The 15,950-nt window shown below is 40.5% G+C and overlaps 1 protein-coding gene across 3 annotated transcripts in view; it reads right to left on the reverse strand.

Annotated features, from left to right (window-relative positions):
- The window catches only part of AREL1 (apoptosis resistant E3 ubiquitin protein ligase 1), a 43,160-nt gene that overhangs the window by 18,701 nt on the left and 8,509 nt on the right, over positions 1-15,950 (reverse strand). For 2 of the 3 annotated variants that reach the window (XM_038545268.1, XM_038545267.1), the window contains exons 2-5: positions 7,581-7,894; positions 2,988-3,048; positions 1,466-1,692; positions 19-256 (exon numbers count right to left, since the gene is read on the reverse strand). In XM_038545268.1, the coding sequence (XP_038401196.1) occupies positions 19-256; positions 1,466-1,692; positions 2,988-3,003 (481 nt within the window). In that variant the 5' untranslated portion in view covers positions 3,004-3,048; positions 7,581-7,894. The remainder of the gene's footprint in view (positions 1-18; positions 257-1,465; positions 1,693-2,987; positions 3,049-7,580; positions 7,895-15,950) is intronic. The other variant, XM_038545269.1, reaches the window with a different exon arrangement.

Here is a 15,950-nt window from a genome sequence, read left to right on the forward strand (position 1 = left end):
AAAAAAGAAGGAACATACCAGGCTGAAAAATCTTATAGTAGGGACTGTAGGCCACATTTAATCCACCAAGCTTCACTGAGATTTCGTAACGGCCTGCCCTGCGCACGGTGAAGGCCACTTTGACCACATTGGAACGGGGCTCCTGGAGGACCTCCTGGGTCACTGGAATCTCCACGGCCAGCTCAACGTGGGAGATGTGAATTCTCAGTCCCACAGGCCTATGTGCTGGGAAAGGCTGCCCGTTCTTGTAGAACAACTGCGGTGAGGAGATGAGGGGCCCATATTAGGGAACAGGAGGAGAAAACCATTTCCCACCTAACTCAAGGGAGTGTGGGGAGGGAGGAGGCGGCTGGCAGATCCCGGTACCCACTGGTTCCTCCACTCCTGCTCACAGACACGGAGAGAAACAGCACAGCTCAGAGAAAACATTAAATCATGAACAAGTTCTTAATTTGTTCACAAGACGGGGATAAAATGTACTGCTGAATCCATTCTGACTTGACATTTCTGAGCCGCAAATGCTGCCTCCTCTGTATACCCAGTCCTTATTATTATATTATCACTGTTAACCCCAAATGTGAAGGTAAGTTAGTAGGCACCACTTGGCGCTGTGCAAGCTAATGCACCAGGCAGGGCTGGCAGAGGGTGCGGGGTGGGGTGGGGTGGGGTAGTTCAGGCCATCAGCCTAGTAGAATGCTGCAGTGAAGTCATGGGGGTTGGGAACAAACTGTTCTGTAAAGGGCCAAAGTAGATATTTTGGCTTTGTGGGTTATACACAGCTACTCAATTCAACTGTGGTTAACTACTCAAGTGTAAAAGCAGCCACAGGCAACACAGGAAGATGAATGGGTGTGTCTGTGTTCTAATAAAAGTGTATTTACAGACACAAGAGGTGAGCCTGATTTGGCCCCTAAGGCCATAGTTTGCCAACCCCCAATCTATCACAGCTATCCTTTTTGGTAATATTCTTTTCATTTGGAAAAAGCAACATTAAGCTTTATACACCTTCAGAGTTAAACACCCACTAAACCAAAATAATAGAGAAATTTGTGACCCTTCCAGATATTAACAATTGCCTGGGAATTGCCATATTAACAGGTCCTTGGGAATGGCTGAAAAACAAGGAAACACGTTTTTAACATTTCAGGCCAGCACTACCAACAGACTGAACAGGGCTCTGGAAAGCAAGTGATTCTGAAAACCCAATGGGGGGCAGCTTGGGTGGCTCAGCAGTTTAGTGCCACCTTCAGCCCAAGGCCTGATCCTGGAGACCCGGAATCGAGTCCCACGTCAGGCTCCCTACATGGAGCCTGCTTCTCCCTCTGCCTGTGTCTCTGCCAAACCCTCCACCCACCCCCCCGTCCCATGTCTCTCATGAATAAATTAATAAAAATCTTAGAAAAAAAAAAAGAAAGAAAGAAAGAAAGAAAACCCAATGGGTATGGAGACAGAAACATTCCCTTACATGCACTCGGAAGGCCATGCTGTGGCCCACCTCATAGGGGTCCTTCCAATCCCAGGAGACTTTGCAAGACCGGGGATCCAGGTAATTTCCCCGCACGTAGTCATAAATCGTCCGGTCCCCTCTGCGCTCACGGTCCTCATTCTGGAGGAAGCTGACAACCCGTGCGGCAAGCTCAAAGAGGAACTTAATTGTGAAGAAGAATGCAACCACAGACACTGTGATCCCACCTATGTAAACGAGAGAACACACATACCACCTGCCAGTTACACATTATAGCCTCTCATTGTAGAAAAGGCCAGTGATCTTTCAAAAATTAAGTCAGGATGAGAGAACAAGACTTCTGAAGAAACACTGTACTAGGGCGCCTGTGTGGCTTAGTCAGTTAAGCGTCTGCTTCCAGCTCATGTCATGATCCCGGGGTCCTGGGATTGAGCCCCACATCTGGCTCTCTGCTCAGCAGGGAGTCTGCTTCTCCCTCTCTCTCACTCCCCCTGCTTGTGCTCTCTCACTCCTTGTGTGAAATAAATAAATAAAATCTTTAAAAATAAAAAACACTGTACTGGGTCACTACCTGTGTAGGTGAAGAGAAGAACTTCTAAGATTTTATTTACTTATTTATTTATTTATTTAGAGAGCACGTGACAGTAGGGGGAGAGGCAGAGTGATAGAGAGAGAGAGAGAAAGAATCTCAGGCAGACTCTGCACTGAACATGGACCTCGACTCGGGGCTTGATCCCACAACCCTGAGATCATGATCTAAGCTGAAACCAAGAGTCAGATACTTAACTGACTGTACCACCCAGGTGCCTCGAAAAAAGGAACTTCTATACCAGGAGTCAGACAAACAGGCCAAATCCCAACCACTGCCTGTTTTTATAAATAAAGTTTTATTAGAATACTGCCCCACCTATTCATTTACATATTGTCTAGCGCTGCTTTGCCTTAAGCCAGCAGAATTCAGTAGTTGTGACATAGCCTGTATGTCTGGGAACCCGAAATATTTACTCTTTGGCCCTTTATGGAAAAGGTCTGCCAACCCTAGTTCTATACCATTGGCCTATTGAATGTGCAACCCCAACTTCCTGCACATGCTAGGCCCTCACAGAGTCAGGGAAAAGAACGTCAATTCTATTCCCTCCATTTGAAAGTCTTCCCCTCTCTTGTCCACTTGGCAAAAGCCCTCCCCAATCCTCACCTGCGTGAGGAGTTCCCGCTCCTGGGCTCCCTCAAACTCTCACGTGTTATAGCTTTTCTTCTCCTTCGTGTTACAAACTTCTTGAAGGCAGATTTTTACCTTATTCGACTTTGCTCGGCAGGAAACAGTGTCTGGCACAGACCAGAATTACTCCATAAATGTTTCCCAAATGAATGAATTCCACTGCCAGCTCTGTGAAGGTACATTCTGGCATGGGTAGAAATACTTCTAAGTCTATTTTCAAGGGGAAAGGGATAGACTGGGAAGCAAAAAGGATGCAGCAACCCTAACAAAAAGCTAATAAAGAGAGCTTTTGCCGTAACATACCAATAACGTAAAACATCAGGTCCCTTCAATGCCGACGGACAGCCGAGGATCACAGCTGCAGCTGCAAAAGAAAACTTGTTTAGGTCTTTCTCCAACTCTCCCTTACAGCCATCTCAGAGAGAGACAAAGAACATATGACTTGAATTGAGTGACTCAAGCCTTACTATCCTTGTCCTCTCTAGCCTGACAGGTGCCCTATAACAAATGTCAGCAAAACAGTGACTGCATCACTCCTAAAGTCTTCCAATCTACGACCACCCTAGGAATACCACCAACAGCCACTTGCTTGCTTTAGTGCTCATTACAAAATGCAGTAAGATGGCTTTTATCTTCTTAGATCCAGGGCCCCAAGACAGTTTCCCTCCCCCATGCAAAGTAGTGCTAATTAACACAAGCAAAGAGGATAATGGAATCACTTTCCCCTTCTATTTGCCTTCTGGAAGTAATTCATCTGAGTAGAAATAGTTATATCAAATGGGGATTTTTAAAAGTATTATTATCATCATGTTGGCACTATGTAATTAAAGTAAACCACAAGGTCGTCCCAATAATAAGCAGTGGGCATGGAAGAGGTCATTTTTGCCGTTACCAATTAGACAACAGGTCTTATGGAAGATGAGCTTAGCAGAAGGGCCAAGGACAGGAACAAAAGGAGGAGACTGTATTTATCCTAAGTGATGCCTGTCAAGATCAGAACAATTCAAACGGGCCAGAGTTTGAGGGGAAACTTTCACTGTTATTAAACTTTTTCCAGAATAAGACTTTAATTGCCGTTACTTGAACTTAAGGTATTACCAAGGAAAAATGCAATGTACATTGACATTGGTATCTTATCACTGAGTTTGACCTTAGTATAGTCTATAAGAGCTCTCCCCTCTACAATGCAGTGGAGTCATTCTTTTCAAGTCAATGTATATTAAGGTTATCAACATTAACTCAACCCAGTGCCTTTTATCAGCGATAGAATATTACTCAGAGACAAGACAGCTGAAAGGCTATCTAGGCTCAGGTCTGGGAGGGACCAAAACAAGTCTTGTTCTGTTTTTTTAAATAGGATATGCATTTATATCTAACTGTACTGGAAAACTTTAAGAGGAAGAATGAAAATGGCCATCAGTTCCTCCGACAGTAACAATATTCCCAATGGAATCCACAGACAGTAGGTAATTTGGCAAGCAACCATACCACATTTCATAGAAATCTTTTTTTTTTTTTAATTTTTATTTATGATAGTCACAGAGAGAGAGAGAGAGAGAGAGAGAGAGAGAGAGAGGCAGAGACACAGGCAGAGGGAGAAGCAGGCTCCATGCACCGGGAGCCCGATGTGGGATTCGATCCCAGGTCTCCAGGATCGCGCCCTGGGCCAAAGGCAGGCGCCAAACCGCTGCGCCACCCAGGGATCCCTCATAGAAATCTTTATTTAGACTGGCATCTAAAGTCCTACTAGAAAAGAGATCCACACAGGGAACATAACACAGTCCGTATACAGAGATTAGGCTGCTCCCAGGAGGGTCTATCATAAAGAGACAATATATAGACCCAAAAGTTGGGATCACAACTATTGAGCCTCTTTCCCAAACAAGTATCTCATCTCCTGGGACCGTATGCTGAAAGCTGTTTTCATCTCTCAAAAAAGCATCTGTCTGCACCTCACAGGATGCAGATGATATCGCTGACTTTGTAGAAACCAAACTGGCAGTTGAACTGTCTGAAGTCCTCCCTCAGTTGGATGCCATCCAATCTGATCCTGGATATGAAAATATGGTCCTTAGCAAAGTTATAACACTCAGCAGAAAATAAAGTGTATGTGGTTGACATTAGAGGACTTACAAGAACAAGAGCAATGCCAATTGTATGGCAAGTATCATGAGGGCCAAGAAAATTGCCATGTGCTATCTCTTGACAACTATAACATTTCCTGGGAGAGGCAGTGGATGAGCAGTGAGTCACAGGCCTGCAGACCAGTTCCAAGGCTGCAATTGCGTGACCTGTCCAGGATTCAGAATTCTCATTGCTCATAGAAAGAGTTGAGGTTTAGTCATTTCCATGGCACCATATCCTTTAGTGTTGCACAACTTCAATATAACTCCCCATAGCCATCAGGACTCTAAAATCAAACAGTACAGCAAACAGCCTCAGTCCTCATGAAGCTAGCAGTAATGAGCTTGACCTTGCTGAGTCCTTGTCCATTTTTTCCTCATTCACTTATTTCTCAGCCAAATTGTTACCACTGATCCAGAACACTGAGATTTTTTCCAGTAGGTCAATTCTACATTTGCATTTTATTATTTAAAACTGTGCATACCTGTCACCACTTTTTCTCAAACGACCCTCCTCTCTTCTCCTGGAAACCTCCTTGTGGCGAGGGAATTAGCTCTGTCGATTCATTACCCCTTGACTGACCTTTATGAAGTATTCCACTTCTCTACAGTAGCTCTCAACAACCTCCCTGACAGTACCTACCCATCTTTCAACTGGTCTCATTTTGAACTTGCCTTCCTTCTACGTCTTCCTCCTGTCTTGTTCCTCTTGAAGACTGTCACGAACCTTCCTATCTTTATCACTTAAATCACTTTTATTCGAGATTTCACTTCCATTCTGTAAGCACTTTCTGTCCTCTTCCTGACCCTGGTTAAGGCTCTCTCTGCTTGGTCTCCATTCTCTTCCCCACCCACAGTATTCCCCTTGGCTCCTTCTCCTGCAATACCTTGCTGCCATCCTGTGATCTACCTGACTCGCATCCTTTCCACCTGGACATCCAAGCTCTGAAACATCCTATTCTCCATGCTTTGCAAAAGTCACTTCCTCTGCTTCCACTTACCACTCCCCTCTCATGTCTCTATGAAATCTCCTAACCCTAACGTCTAGGGAAAACCCTGTCTCCCCTCCCTGAAATCTTCCCTGAGCCTCAACTTAGAAATTCCATTCCTCCTCTGAATTCGCACATTACTCTATTATTTATCTTATGGCACTGATATTCTCTTTCATTTTAGCCCCGTGTTTGTTTTATTTTCCATTTCAGAGTGGTAAATAACATGAGGCAAAGACTCATCTTTAAAATTCTCCATGGCATCCAACAGAACTGCCTATAGTAGCTGCAATAAATATGAATAAGGTATCTGAATTATCGGATAGGGTCAAACGTTTGTTCTTTCCTTTGTCCAGAATGCCTTAAGGATCAGGGATTTTTCTTGATGGGACCTCCTTTCTGATACAGTTTTTAAAGACTTCTCTAAGTGGCAGTATATTCACTTGAACCACGGATTATAAACTCTTCAGACCACAAGTTACCAGTTTGCTTCAGTTCTACAAGTATGTACCAAATACCCACAACTACTCCATAGGTTCTTATGCATGGCATGGTATCTGGCTTTATGATTCTATCTCCCTTATCTTGAGCTTTTATTTTTCCTAACAGCTTCTATAGTACCCTCCATTTTCTGCTGCTCACACTTCTGCTTCATAAAATTAGTTTGGAACTCTTCCCAAGACTAATTCAAGCTCGAAGAAACAGTATGTAAAGCCTCTGCCATACTAATTCTTGCCATTCAGCTACCTGAATTGTTTTCAAGTTCATCTCTTTAGTATCTTGCTCTCATAAAACTCAGCAAACTGTGATACTCTAAGTTAGCAGAATAACAGTAGTAATAGTAAAGTAATACTCCCCACCCTGATTGAGCCACTTATGATAGGCCAAACACTACACTGTTTATATGTGTTAGCCTAAGTAGTTGTCCCCATGACAACTTGGTAAAATAAACACTATTATTCTCATTTTACAGATTAAGAAACACACACACACACACACACAAGCTGAATTTGGAAAGTTAACCTGAACATCTTCCAGCTGGTTAAGTGACAGAGCTGAGACTCAAGTCTGTGCCTAACTCTGAAACCCAATGTTCTAAGCCTAACAACACTAAATCATGACAAAAAATGGAGTCATGGCAATAGTGAGGTGTTTGGGAAGAGGAGAAAGATTAAAAAAAAAAAACAGGTAAAAGAAAGTATGAAAAACATTACTTAATCTTACTGTGAGGAATCCCACCAGGAGATTAAAATTAGAAAAATAAATGCTTATGGCCCCTTTTAAAAATCTTTTGAAATAAAAATAAAACATGACAAAGGAAAATGGAATGCAGTACCAATTATCTAATGCAGAAATATCACTTGCTTACTAAAAGATCCTGGGCCAGTTGCTTAATACTACAGTCCTTTGGCTCACATTGCCTACAAAAGGTGGGGGAGAGGGAACACTTGAAAGTACCTGCCTCAAGGGAATGTCAGAAAATTGACTAACATACCTATTCTAAAATTCTTTGCTTTTTTTAGGAGCCTAAAGATTTGTGATTATAATGCCAAATATATTTTAACCCTGGCACTGGAGATGAGTGATGAAAAAATCACTTCCTAGAAACAGAGAATTGATTTCTTCATTCTCAAAGGTGCTCTGGGTGGGGGGCAGAGGAAGTATTCTAACTGCAACTACGCACTTCAGCAGTGATTCCTTGCTGAAAAGGTTTAGATGCTGGTTACTGAGTCCATGTTCTGTATCCCAATAACAAGTGAGTCTTAACTAGTCTATGGTCTTACCTTGAAACGAGGGCCCATGTTCTGGGAACGAAGGGGGGTACTTCTATTCACCAAAGCAGGCAACTTTTGGCACCATTCACCTCGTCCTCCAACCTCCACAGGAAAGAGAATTGCTGCAAGGTCAACGGAAAGTGTCTGTCCATTGGACATTCACTGAGGCTGTGTCACGGAAGCAGAGGGTCAATATTTCTGGAATGGACTGGATGAATTCCAGGATGGAGAAATTGAGCCCCAACACTATTATCCTGGACTTCTCTCTAGTGCAGGGTGCATTCGACTGCCAAAGGATGCATCTGTCCTCTTGTCCCAGGATCCTACTCAACAGAGAAAAAAGTGTCAGTGGAAGAAGTTTTTATTTCTGAAAGAGAATCCCCAGAAAACAACAAAGAGGAGGTAGATAGGATGGGCAGAGGAAATCCTGGGACACTAAAAATAAATAAGGCCTGGTAAACTCGGAGTGGGCTTTCCCAACTAAAACTCCACACACATAAAAAAGGCCAGTGGCAACCTCATTGCCTTAACTATGTCACTCCCCAAAAGGAAACTACAGCACTTCAGTTGATTCCAATCCTTCAAGAGAAGTTAGCAAGGCACAGATTTAAAAAGTGAGCCTCATCACTTATCACATGCCCAGTTCCAGTTTAATGGGACTGGAGCATAGGGTGTGGGGGTATGATGAAGAGAAATGAGACCACAGGATAGGTGGGGACACATTACAGAGGGCCTTATTATGCCACAGAAGCAATCAAAGTAATATTCAGTTCGAAAGGAGAAACCACCCAAAAGCTTTAAAACCTATGTCCCTGTGCAGTCTGCTCCCTTTGCACCCATGGCTGCATTTCTAAGACATGGTGAAACAACACTGACTTTATTTTTTAAATAGTAAAATTTACTGACCAGGAAAAAAAGTCTGTGAACTTTCAAGATAAAGTCACTAAGTAAAGTCTAGTAAAGTCAGTGTGTAACTCAAAGACATTTGAGTTATAATCATTTATAAACTAAATATAGCAGAAGAGGGATTATGGCAAAGCACACACAAACAACCACCATAAAACAAATAAGAAGCTACTCATCATTACAAAAAAAGATTATCTTTCCACATGGTGGGAACCGTGCTCAGTTCGTCATCTATATTAACTCACAACCTCAGGTCAAATAGAATTATCCCCATTTTACAGATGAGGAAACTGAAGTACCTTCTCAAGATTATGTACCATAAGTAGTAGAGCTAAGTCAAACCCAGACAACCTGGACCCAGAATCCATGCTTTTAATGACTACCCTACTGCCTCCCTCCCCTGGGAAACCAAGAAAGAAAACCCACAGTGCTAGTAAGAACAGCAGAATGGAATGAGTGAAGGCCAGCAGATCAAACAAGTTAGCAAACTTTTATAATTAAAAATAAACAAGTATATGTATTTATTTTAAAATATGGTGACAGAATTGCCAAGTATATGAGCCAAAAACTGGGTCAACTAGCAACTGGAATCAGCTTAAAGGAGCCACAAACAAGATAAGTTACATAAACTATAGGAGCTCCACTTGAATGCTATCTAAGCATTAAAAAATGACACCTTTTAAGGAATAAAGAAAGAAATTTCCCACAAATAAAATGCTAAATAAAAAGCAAGCACAAAATTATTTATATAGCATGAGCCCAATTTTTAAAATGTTACATTACATACAAAAGACTAGACGGAACAACATAGAAATATTTAAAGTCGTCATGTCTTGGTGTACGGAATTATAAATAATTTTTATTTTCTGCCTCTTACAGTGTTTTCCAAATTCTTACTGATGTAAGAACCTATTAAAAGTTTCTACTTCTGGAAAACAAATAACTTATGGGGAGAGAACAGGCAAGTTATCCTTTTTCAAATAAGAGTATAAGAAATTAGCTAAAAATAATAGAATGTACTGAAATTTTATTTCTATTCATTATAATCTTAGTAGGTCTCCAGCCCTGTAATCAGCCATTTAGTTATTAAATTAAATAACTCCTAGTTCTTTCTTTAAGTAGTTTTGTTTTGTTTTGTTGTTTTTTTTAAGATTTTATTTACTAGAGAGAGAGAAAAAGAGAGAGGGAAGGAACAGGGGCAGAGGGAGAAGTAGAAGCAGATTCCCAGCTAAAGAGACAGCATCCCAATGCACGGGGCTTGATCCCAGGATCCTGGAATCATGACCTGAACCAAAGGGAGATGCTTAATCAACTGAGCCACCTAGGTGTCCAAATAACTCACGGTTCTAACATCATTTTTACTGCACCCCACCATGAACCTACTACCCATGATAATGCTTCATTCAGTGTCTCTAGTAAGCCTCAAAATTCAAATCAAGCACCATCCCCCTTCCGGGTCCGATTCTCAGGCCCCTGTGAGGACTGCCCCCATGCCACGCAGACCCTATCACTTGCTCCTCTGTGATACTCCTATGTTGAAAATACCTCTATTATAACATGTATTAGCCTGTATTTGTTGTATTGTATAGTAGTCTCTCCTAATGAATTCAGGGATCTCTAAGGATACTGACTGGGTCTTACTCATCTTTGTCTCCTAGTAGCTAGTATGCTATTCAGTTTATTTCCATCTGTACTTTGATAAGGGCCCTCAAGTGATTCCTACACACATTAAAGTCTGAGAAGCTCGGTCTAAGCTATAGAGCAGTCCCTCCGAGAAGCGACCCGATATTCGGTATCTCTAATGGACTCACAGGGAGTGTTGATGCTGCTGGTTTACAGATCATGCTTTTGGGAGCAAAGGTCTAGGGCAGGAGTTGGCAAACTACAGCCTGTAGGCCAAGTCCAGACAGCTGCTTTTTTTAGAAAAAAAAAAAAAAAAAAAAAGTGAACACAGCCAAGTTCATTCCTTTACATATGATCTATGACTGCTTTTGCACAAGAGCAAAGTCGAGTAGCTGCAGAAACTCGTGGTCTATAAAGTTTTCCTATCTGACCCTTTACAAAAAAAAAGTTTACCAATCTCTAGAATAGAGGTCTTAGTCTTAAAGCTACATAACTGCTTAATATAAATGAACTCATTTTTATAAATCAAAAAAAGCATAAAATCATTTTCTTCTAGTTCTACTGTCCCCTCTTAGGAAAAGAGCTATAAAACTTGCAACATTATGCAAATATTTCTCCTGGCTAATTTCAACTGTTATTTAAAAGTTTTATGCCTCCCATACCCCAAGTAGGAATTTTATACAATCATTTCCCCAAAGTACATGTTTCCTACAATTACGCTTGCATTTTATCAAGGCTATAATTTCCTAAAACCAGTACCTCAAGGACCAATACCATATCCAGGTTTCTAAAATTATTACAATATATATTACTGACTCAGGGTCTACTTTTAAACTACTATAAAAAGCCATGAAAAAAAATGATGTGAAAGTCCACTTTGGAATTCTGGTGAATAAAGAAAAGCAGCAATGGCAGCACACAATCACCCAACTATCACCCACAGAGTCCGACAAAGAAAGATGAGAAAAAGAAAGATGTTGGCTTTAGAAAATGTAGTCTTCAGGATTCTCTATACAGAAGCACCAGCCACAAGCCCAGGAAAATCAAATCTTAAAAAAAAACAAATCATTCAATTAAAAGAGGCCCACAGTTTAGAGTGATCTAAGTAGGTTCCAAGAAACAAAGTGTGCCATCAGATACTTCAGATTATTAGTTTACGTTTTCCTTTGCTTAATTTCAGCCTTGGTTTATTCTCCACCAAATCCCACCATAAGAGATCACCCTCCCCCATCGAGTTTATTCTCGTGAGATATTTATACAGTTGTGTATTCCTGCTATCTCAGTTCAGCCAAGTTATACGGTTTTCATTTATATTCTTCCCTCATCAGTCAGCCCCTCCAGTCTCTTAATCATTCCTGTGGGTCTTCTGTGAACTCTCTCCAACTGGTCCCCAGTGATCTGGTAATGAGGTGCCTCCAACTGACTGCAGCCTTCCAGAAACAGCCTTGTTAGAGCAAAGATGAGCTCACCCTCCTCAGTTCCATGACATAATACTCCTGAGTAGATAATCCCCCACATCACAGCAAGCTAGCATACTGCCATATTAGACTATAACCCCATTCCATGCTTCCCAGATTTGGGCATTGGAGCATGTCAATGTGCTGGAAGCCAGAGGGTAAATGGCACAAGTTCCTGCAGCAACCATTCACTGGATGATGAGGTAGGTGGGAAGAAAAAAGTATTTTCATCTTAAAACACTCATACATAATGGAATAGGATGCAAAATTTGCATTAATTTCTAAAATATGGGTATGTTCATAATATTCAGATACTTGATACTGGAGGCAGAAAAGCTGCTTGGGGCTCTACTCCCAACCCCTAAGGAGTTACATGTCCACTATCCTCTACCACCAAAGGTACTTAACTGCAAACTTTGAAAAGCACTACATTCCCCACTCAACTTATGGTTCATTACTCCACTACCACCCATCCCATATACCCACATTTTAAATAAAATTTTTTTCTGCTATGTTCCCCCATCCCTGGATATCTGTATTTTCTTTTTGCCTAACATAATTTGATAAAACATTGTTTTTAGCAAATTCACTGTAATTCACTGACTATAATCTGCCAACATTTTCAGGTTCTTCTGTAAGGTTCATTCTTCATTCATTTCATATTTCTTGAGCATTTGCTATCTGCTAGATAGTGTGCTAAAAGCTAAGGTAACAAGGATAAATAAGACAGGGTCTTTTCTTACCTTGGATGAACTCTGTCCAAGGTGGGAGATGGACAATACAATGTGGCAAGTAACACAAAAAAAGGAATAAACAATATGTGGAGGGCAAAGGGAAGAGAAAGGTAACTGCCTGAGAGTGGTTAAGTAATGACAAGAGAGACAGCAGAGCTATTACTTAAGACTGAGCAAACATTTGCAAGGCAGACATAAAAGGACTAGTACTCTAGGCAGAAAAAAACAGCATAGGCCAAAGTTGAGTCAAGAAAGGGAGTGAAGAAAAAAAAAAATGAAAGGGAGTGAAGAAAAAGGTCAGCATTATGAAAGCAAAGAGTTTAGAAAGACCACCTGGGGCAAACTAAGGTGACTGGTTCTCAGCACTGTATGGTAAAGTGCTCAGGAGCATGACTCTTAACTACTGAGTAATCTTGGACAAGCTACTTCTCTTCGGTTGCCTTGGATATAAAATGGAGGTGTCCTAAGAAAAGGAAGGAACTCAGCTGCTCTTGAGTGCAAGATACGGTGCATAAGACAAAGGACTGGAAGAGGCTGGAAACTGGCCGCAGGTGATTGGCAGGATATGGCTTTACGTGCAAACCAGGCTGCCAGCTTATGATGGTAGTTTGTGTCCAGGCCACGATGGCAGCCCAGCCGGCAGTAAATTATGAAGATGGCACTGAGTGTACCTGAGAGACTAACTGGTTTTCCAGAGAAATCTTATTTGGAAACAACCACAGCAACAATCCAAAATACCGAGTGTTCTGTTTTTTTCTCAAGAGTGATGATAAACAAATCTACCTTTACTAAGAACCCACTAAGCGCCCCCACTGTTTGAAGTGCTTTACTTATTATCTCATTTAACTAGCAGCAATCACATAAGGTATCACATAAGGTATTGTTAGCCATGTTTTATGGACTAGGACACAGAAGCACAGAGAGTTAAAATAACCTGCCCATTGTCACCCAGTTGACGAATGAAAGAGCCAGGCAGTGAGATTCCAGAGCCTACACTCAACCAGGAACACTGATGTGTCAAGAACCCCAAGAAAGGGGGAAAAAAAAAAAAAGATTCTTGGGATAGGAAGAATGAGAGTTCAAGAAATACCCTGGAAATTTCAAAGAATATGACTTCCTTTTAGACTTTAAGCAATCACAACCAAAAAAAAAAAAAAAAAAAACAAGAGATGTTTTTTTAACTAAGGGAGAATGAGGATCACACATTAAAAGAGACTGAAGAGGAGGATAGATCAATCAATGGCTGAGAGTCAAGGAAAATGCTGGTCCAAGGGAGCAGCCGGCACTGGCCGCAAGGCTCGTGGGGGGTGGGGAGGCTAGAGTATGCATTGTTTCCCAGTTAGAGGCAACAGGATTAGTGACCTGTGAGGTCAAAAAGATAAAAGAGAGCAAGAAGCCAAGGACAAATCGGGATTTTTTATGCTTGGGAGCCTGGATGAATGATGGTGGTGAATTAAGGAGGCAAAGCCAATGCTTAGGGAAAGATAATGAGTACAGAACTAAGTCTGAAGTGTCTATGAGATATCCAGGTGAATATATTTACAAGACAAATAGAACTAAGCATCTGAAGCTATGGAGATACCAGTATCTTGAGGGCAGTTAAAAGACACAGGAAATAAAAAGCACTGTCATGCAAAACAAGTAGACCAAGAAAAAGAACAATTATAGAACCCTGAAGGGATCAACCTTAAATGTACTCCTCAACCCCCCAAAAAGGAGGTAGTAAAGAGTGAAAAGAAACAATCAGAGAAGAGGAAAAAACTGTATAAGTGGTTACCTGGAGGCAAAAGGAAGTGAGTATTCTAGAAACTGGTGGTCACAGTATTAGAACCAGTAAAGAGTTAGGCCAAACCCTAATCAACCACAAGGTTTTTCCCCTTGATTATTTGGAACTATGATTCTCTAATCAAGCAACTCCAAATAAAATGTGTATCTTATTTCCACCTACTCTCATTAATAATAATAGTCTTTTAGCCTAAACTTGACCCAACTTGATAACTAGTAAGCTCTTTGCAACTCAATTCAGGGATATTGATTATTCCAAAATTATTATTTTTTATTCCAAAATTATTTTAGTGTCTATAACAAATTCAGATCTGAATTAATCTGAGTCCAGTCTCTAATCCTGCAGAAATCACTGGCAAAAAAAAATATTGCCAAAATCAGCTGTATTGACATATAGCTTATATATAGTAAAAGTCACCAATTTATTTTTTTTATTTATTTTTATTTATTTTTAAAAGTCACCAATTTAAAGCAAACAATAAGAGCTTTGACAATTTTCTGAGGTTATGATATAAAACATAATCATGATACAGAACTTTCATCATCCTAAAGTTTTCTCATGATCCCCTTGTGCAACCACTGATGTGCTTCCTATCACTACAGTTTTGCCTTTTCCATGTGCCAAATGGCATCATACACAAAATGAAGTCTTTTGTGTGGCATTTCTTCTTCAATATGTTTTAGATCCATATACGTCATTACACGTAGCAGCAGTTCATTTCTCTTTACTGCTGTGTAGTAGTCCATTATAATACAATTCCTTCACCAGTTGAAGGATTTGATTCTATCCAGTTTGGGGCTATTATGGATAAAGATGCTATGAACATTCAACTATAAGTCTTGTGTGGACACATGTTTTCATTTCTCTTGGGTAAACAGCTAAAAGAGTGCTGGGTCACATGATAAGTATATATTTAACTTATAAGAAAGTGTTACACTGTTTTCCAGAGCATCTGTATCATCTTGCATTTCTACCAGCAATGTATGAGACCTCCAGTTGTTCACATTTGCCAAAAGTGAATATTGTCGGTCTTTTAAATGTTATAATTCTAAAGCAATCCAATGAGATACAACTGCAAATATTTACGTACTCAACTTAATGTAGTTAATAACAAACATAAAGGAAGAAATCAATAATAGTATAATAGTAGGGGACTTTAACACCCCACCTACATCAATGGACAGATCATCCAAAAAGAGAATCAGTAAGGAAACAGTGGCTTTGAATGATACACTGGACCAGATAGATTTAAGAGATATATTCAGAACATTCCATCCTAAAATAGCAGAATATGAATCCTTCTCAAGTGCACATGGAACATTCTCCAGAATAGATCACATAGTAGGCCACAAAACAAGTTTCTCAACAAATTAAAAAAGATCAAAGTCATACCATGCATCATTTCTGACCACAATGCTATAAAACTAGAAATCAACCACAAGAAAAAAATCTGGAAAGAGCACAAATACATAGAGGTTAAAAACATTCTACTAAATTTTACCCATTCTAGTAGGTGTGAAGTGGTCCCTCAATCTGGTCTTATCTGCATTTCCATAGGGACTAACAATATGGAAAGTATATTTTCATGTGCTCATTGGCTATTTGTGACACTTCATTGGCACTCAAATTTTTTGCATTTTTTAAAATGAAGCTGTTTGTCCTCTTACTACTTAGTTTTAGAATTCTTTTTTTTTTTAAGATTTTATTTATTTATTCATGAATAATAGAGAAAAGCAGAGACATAGGTAGAGGGAGAAGCAGGCTCCCTGATGCAGGACTTGATCCCAGGACCCCAGGATTACCACCTGAGCCAAAGGCAGACACTCAACCACTGAGCCATCCAGGTGCCTCAGTTGTTAGAATTTTTTATTTT

The sequence above is a fragment of the Canis lupus genome, chromosome 8, assembly GCF_011100685.1.
Source record: "Canis lupus familiaris isolate Mischka breed German Shepherd chromosome 8, alternate assembly UU_Cfam_GSD_1.0, whole genome shotgun sequence".
Classification (NCBI taxonomy): Eukaryota; Metazoa; Chordata; class Mammalia; order Carnivora; family Canidae; genus Canis; species Canis lupus.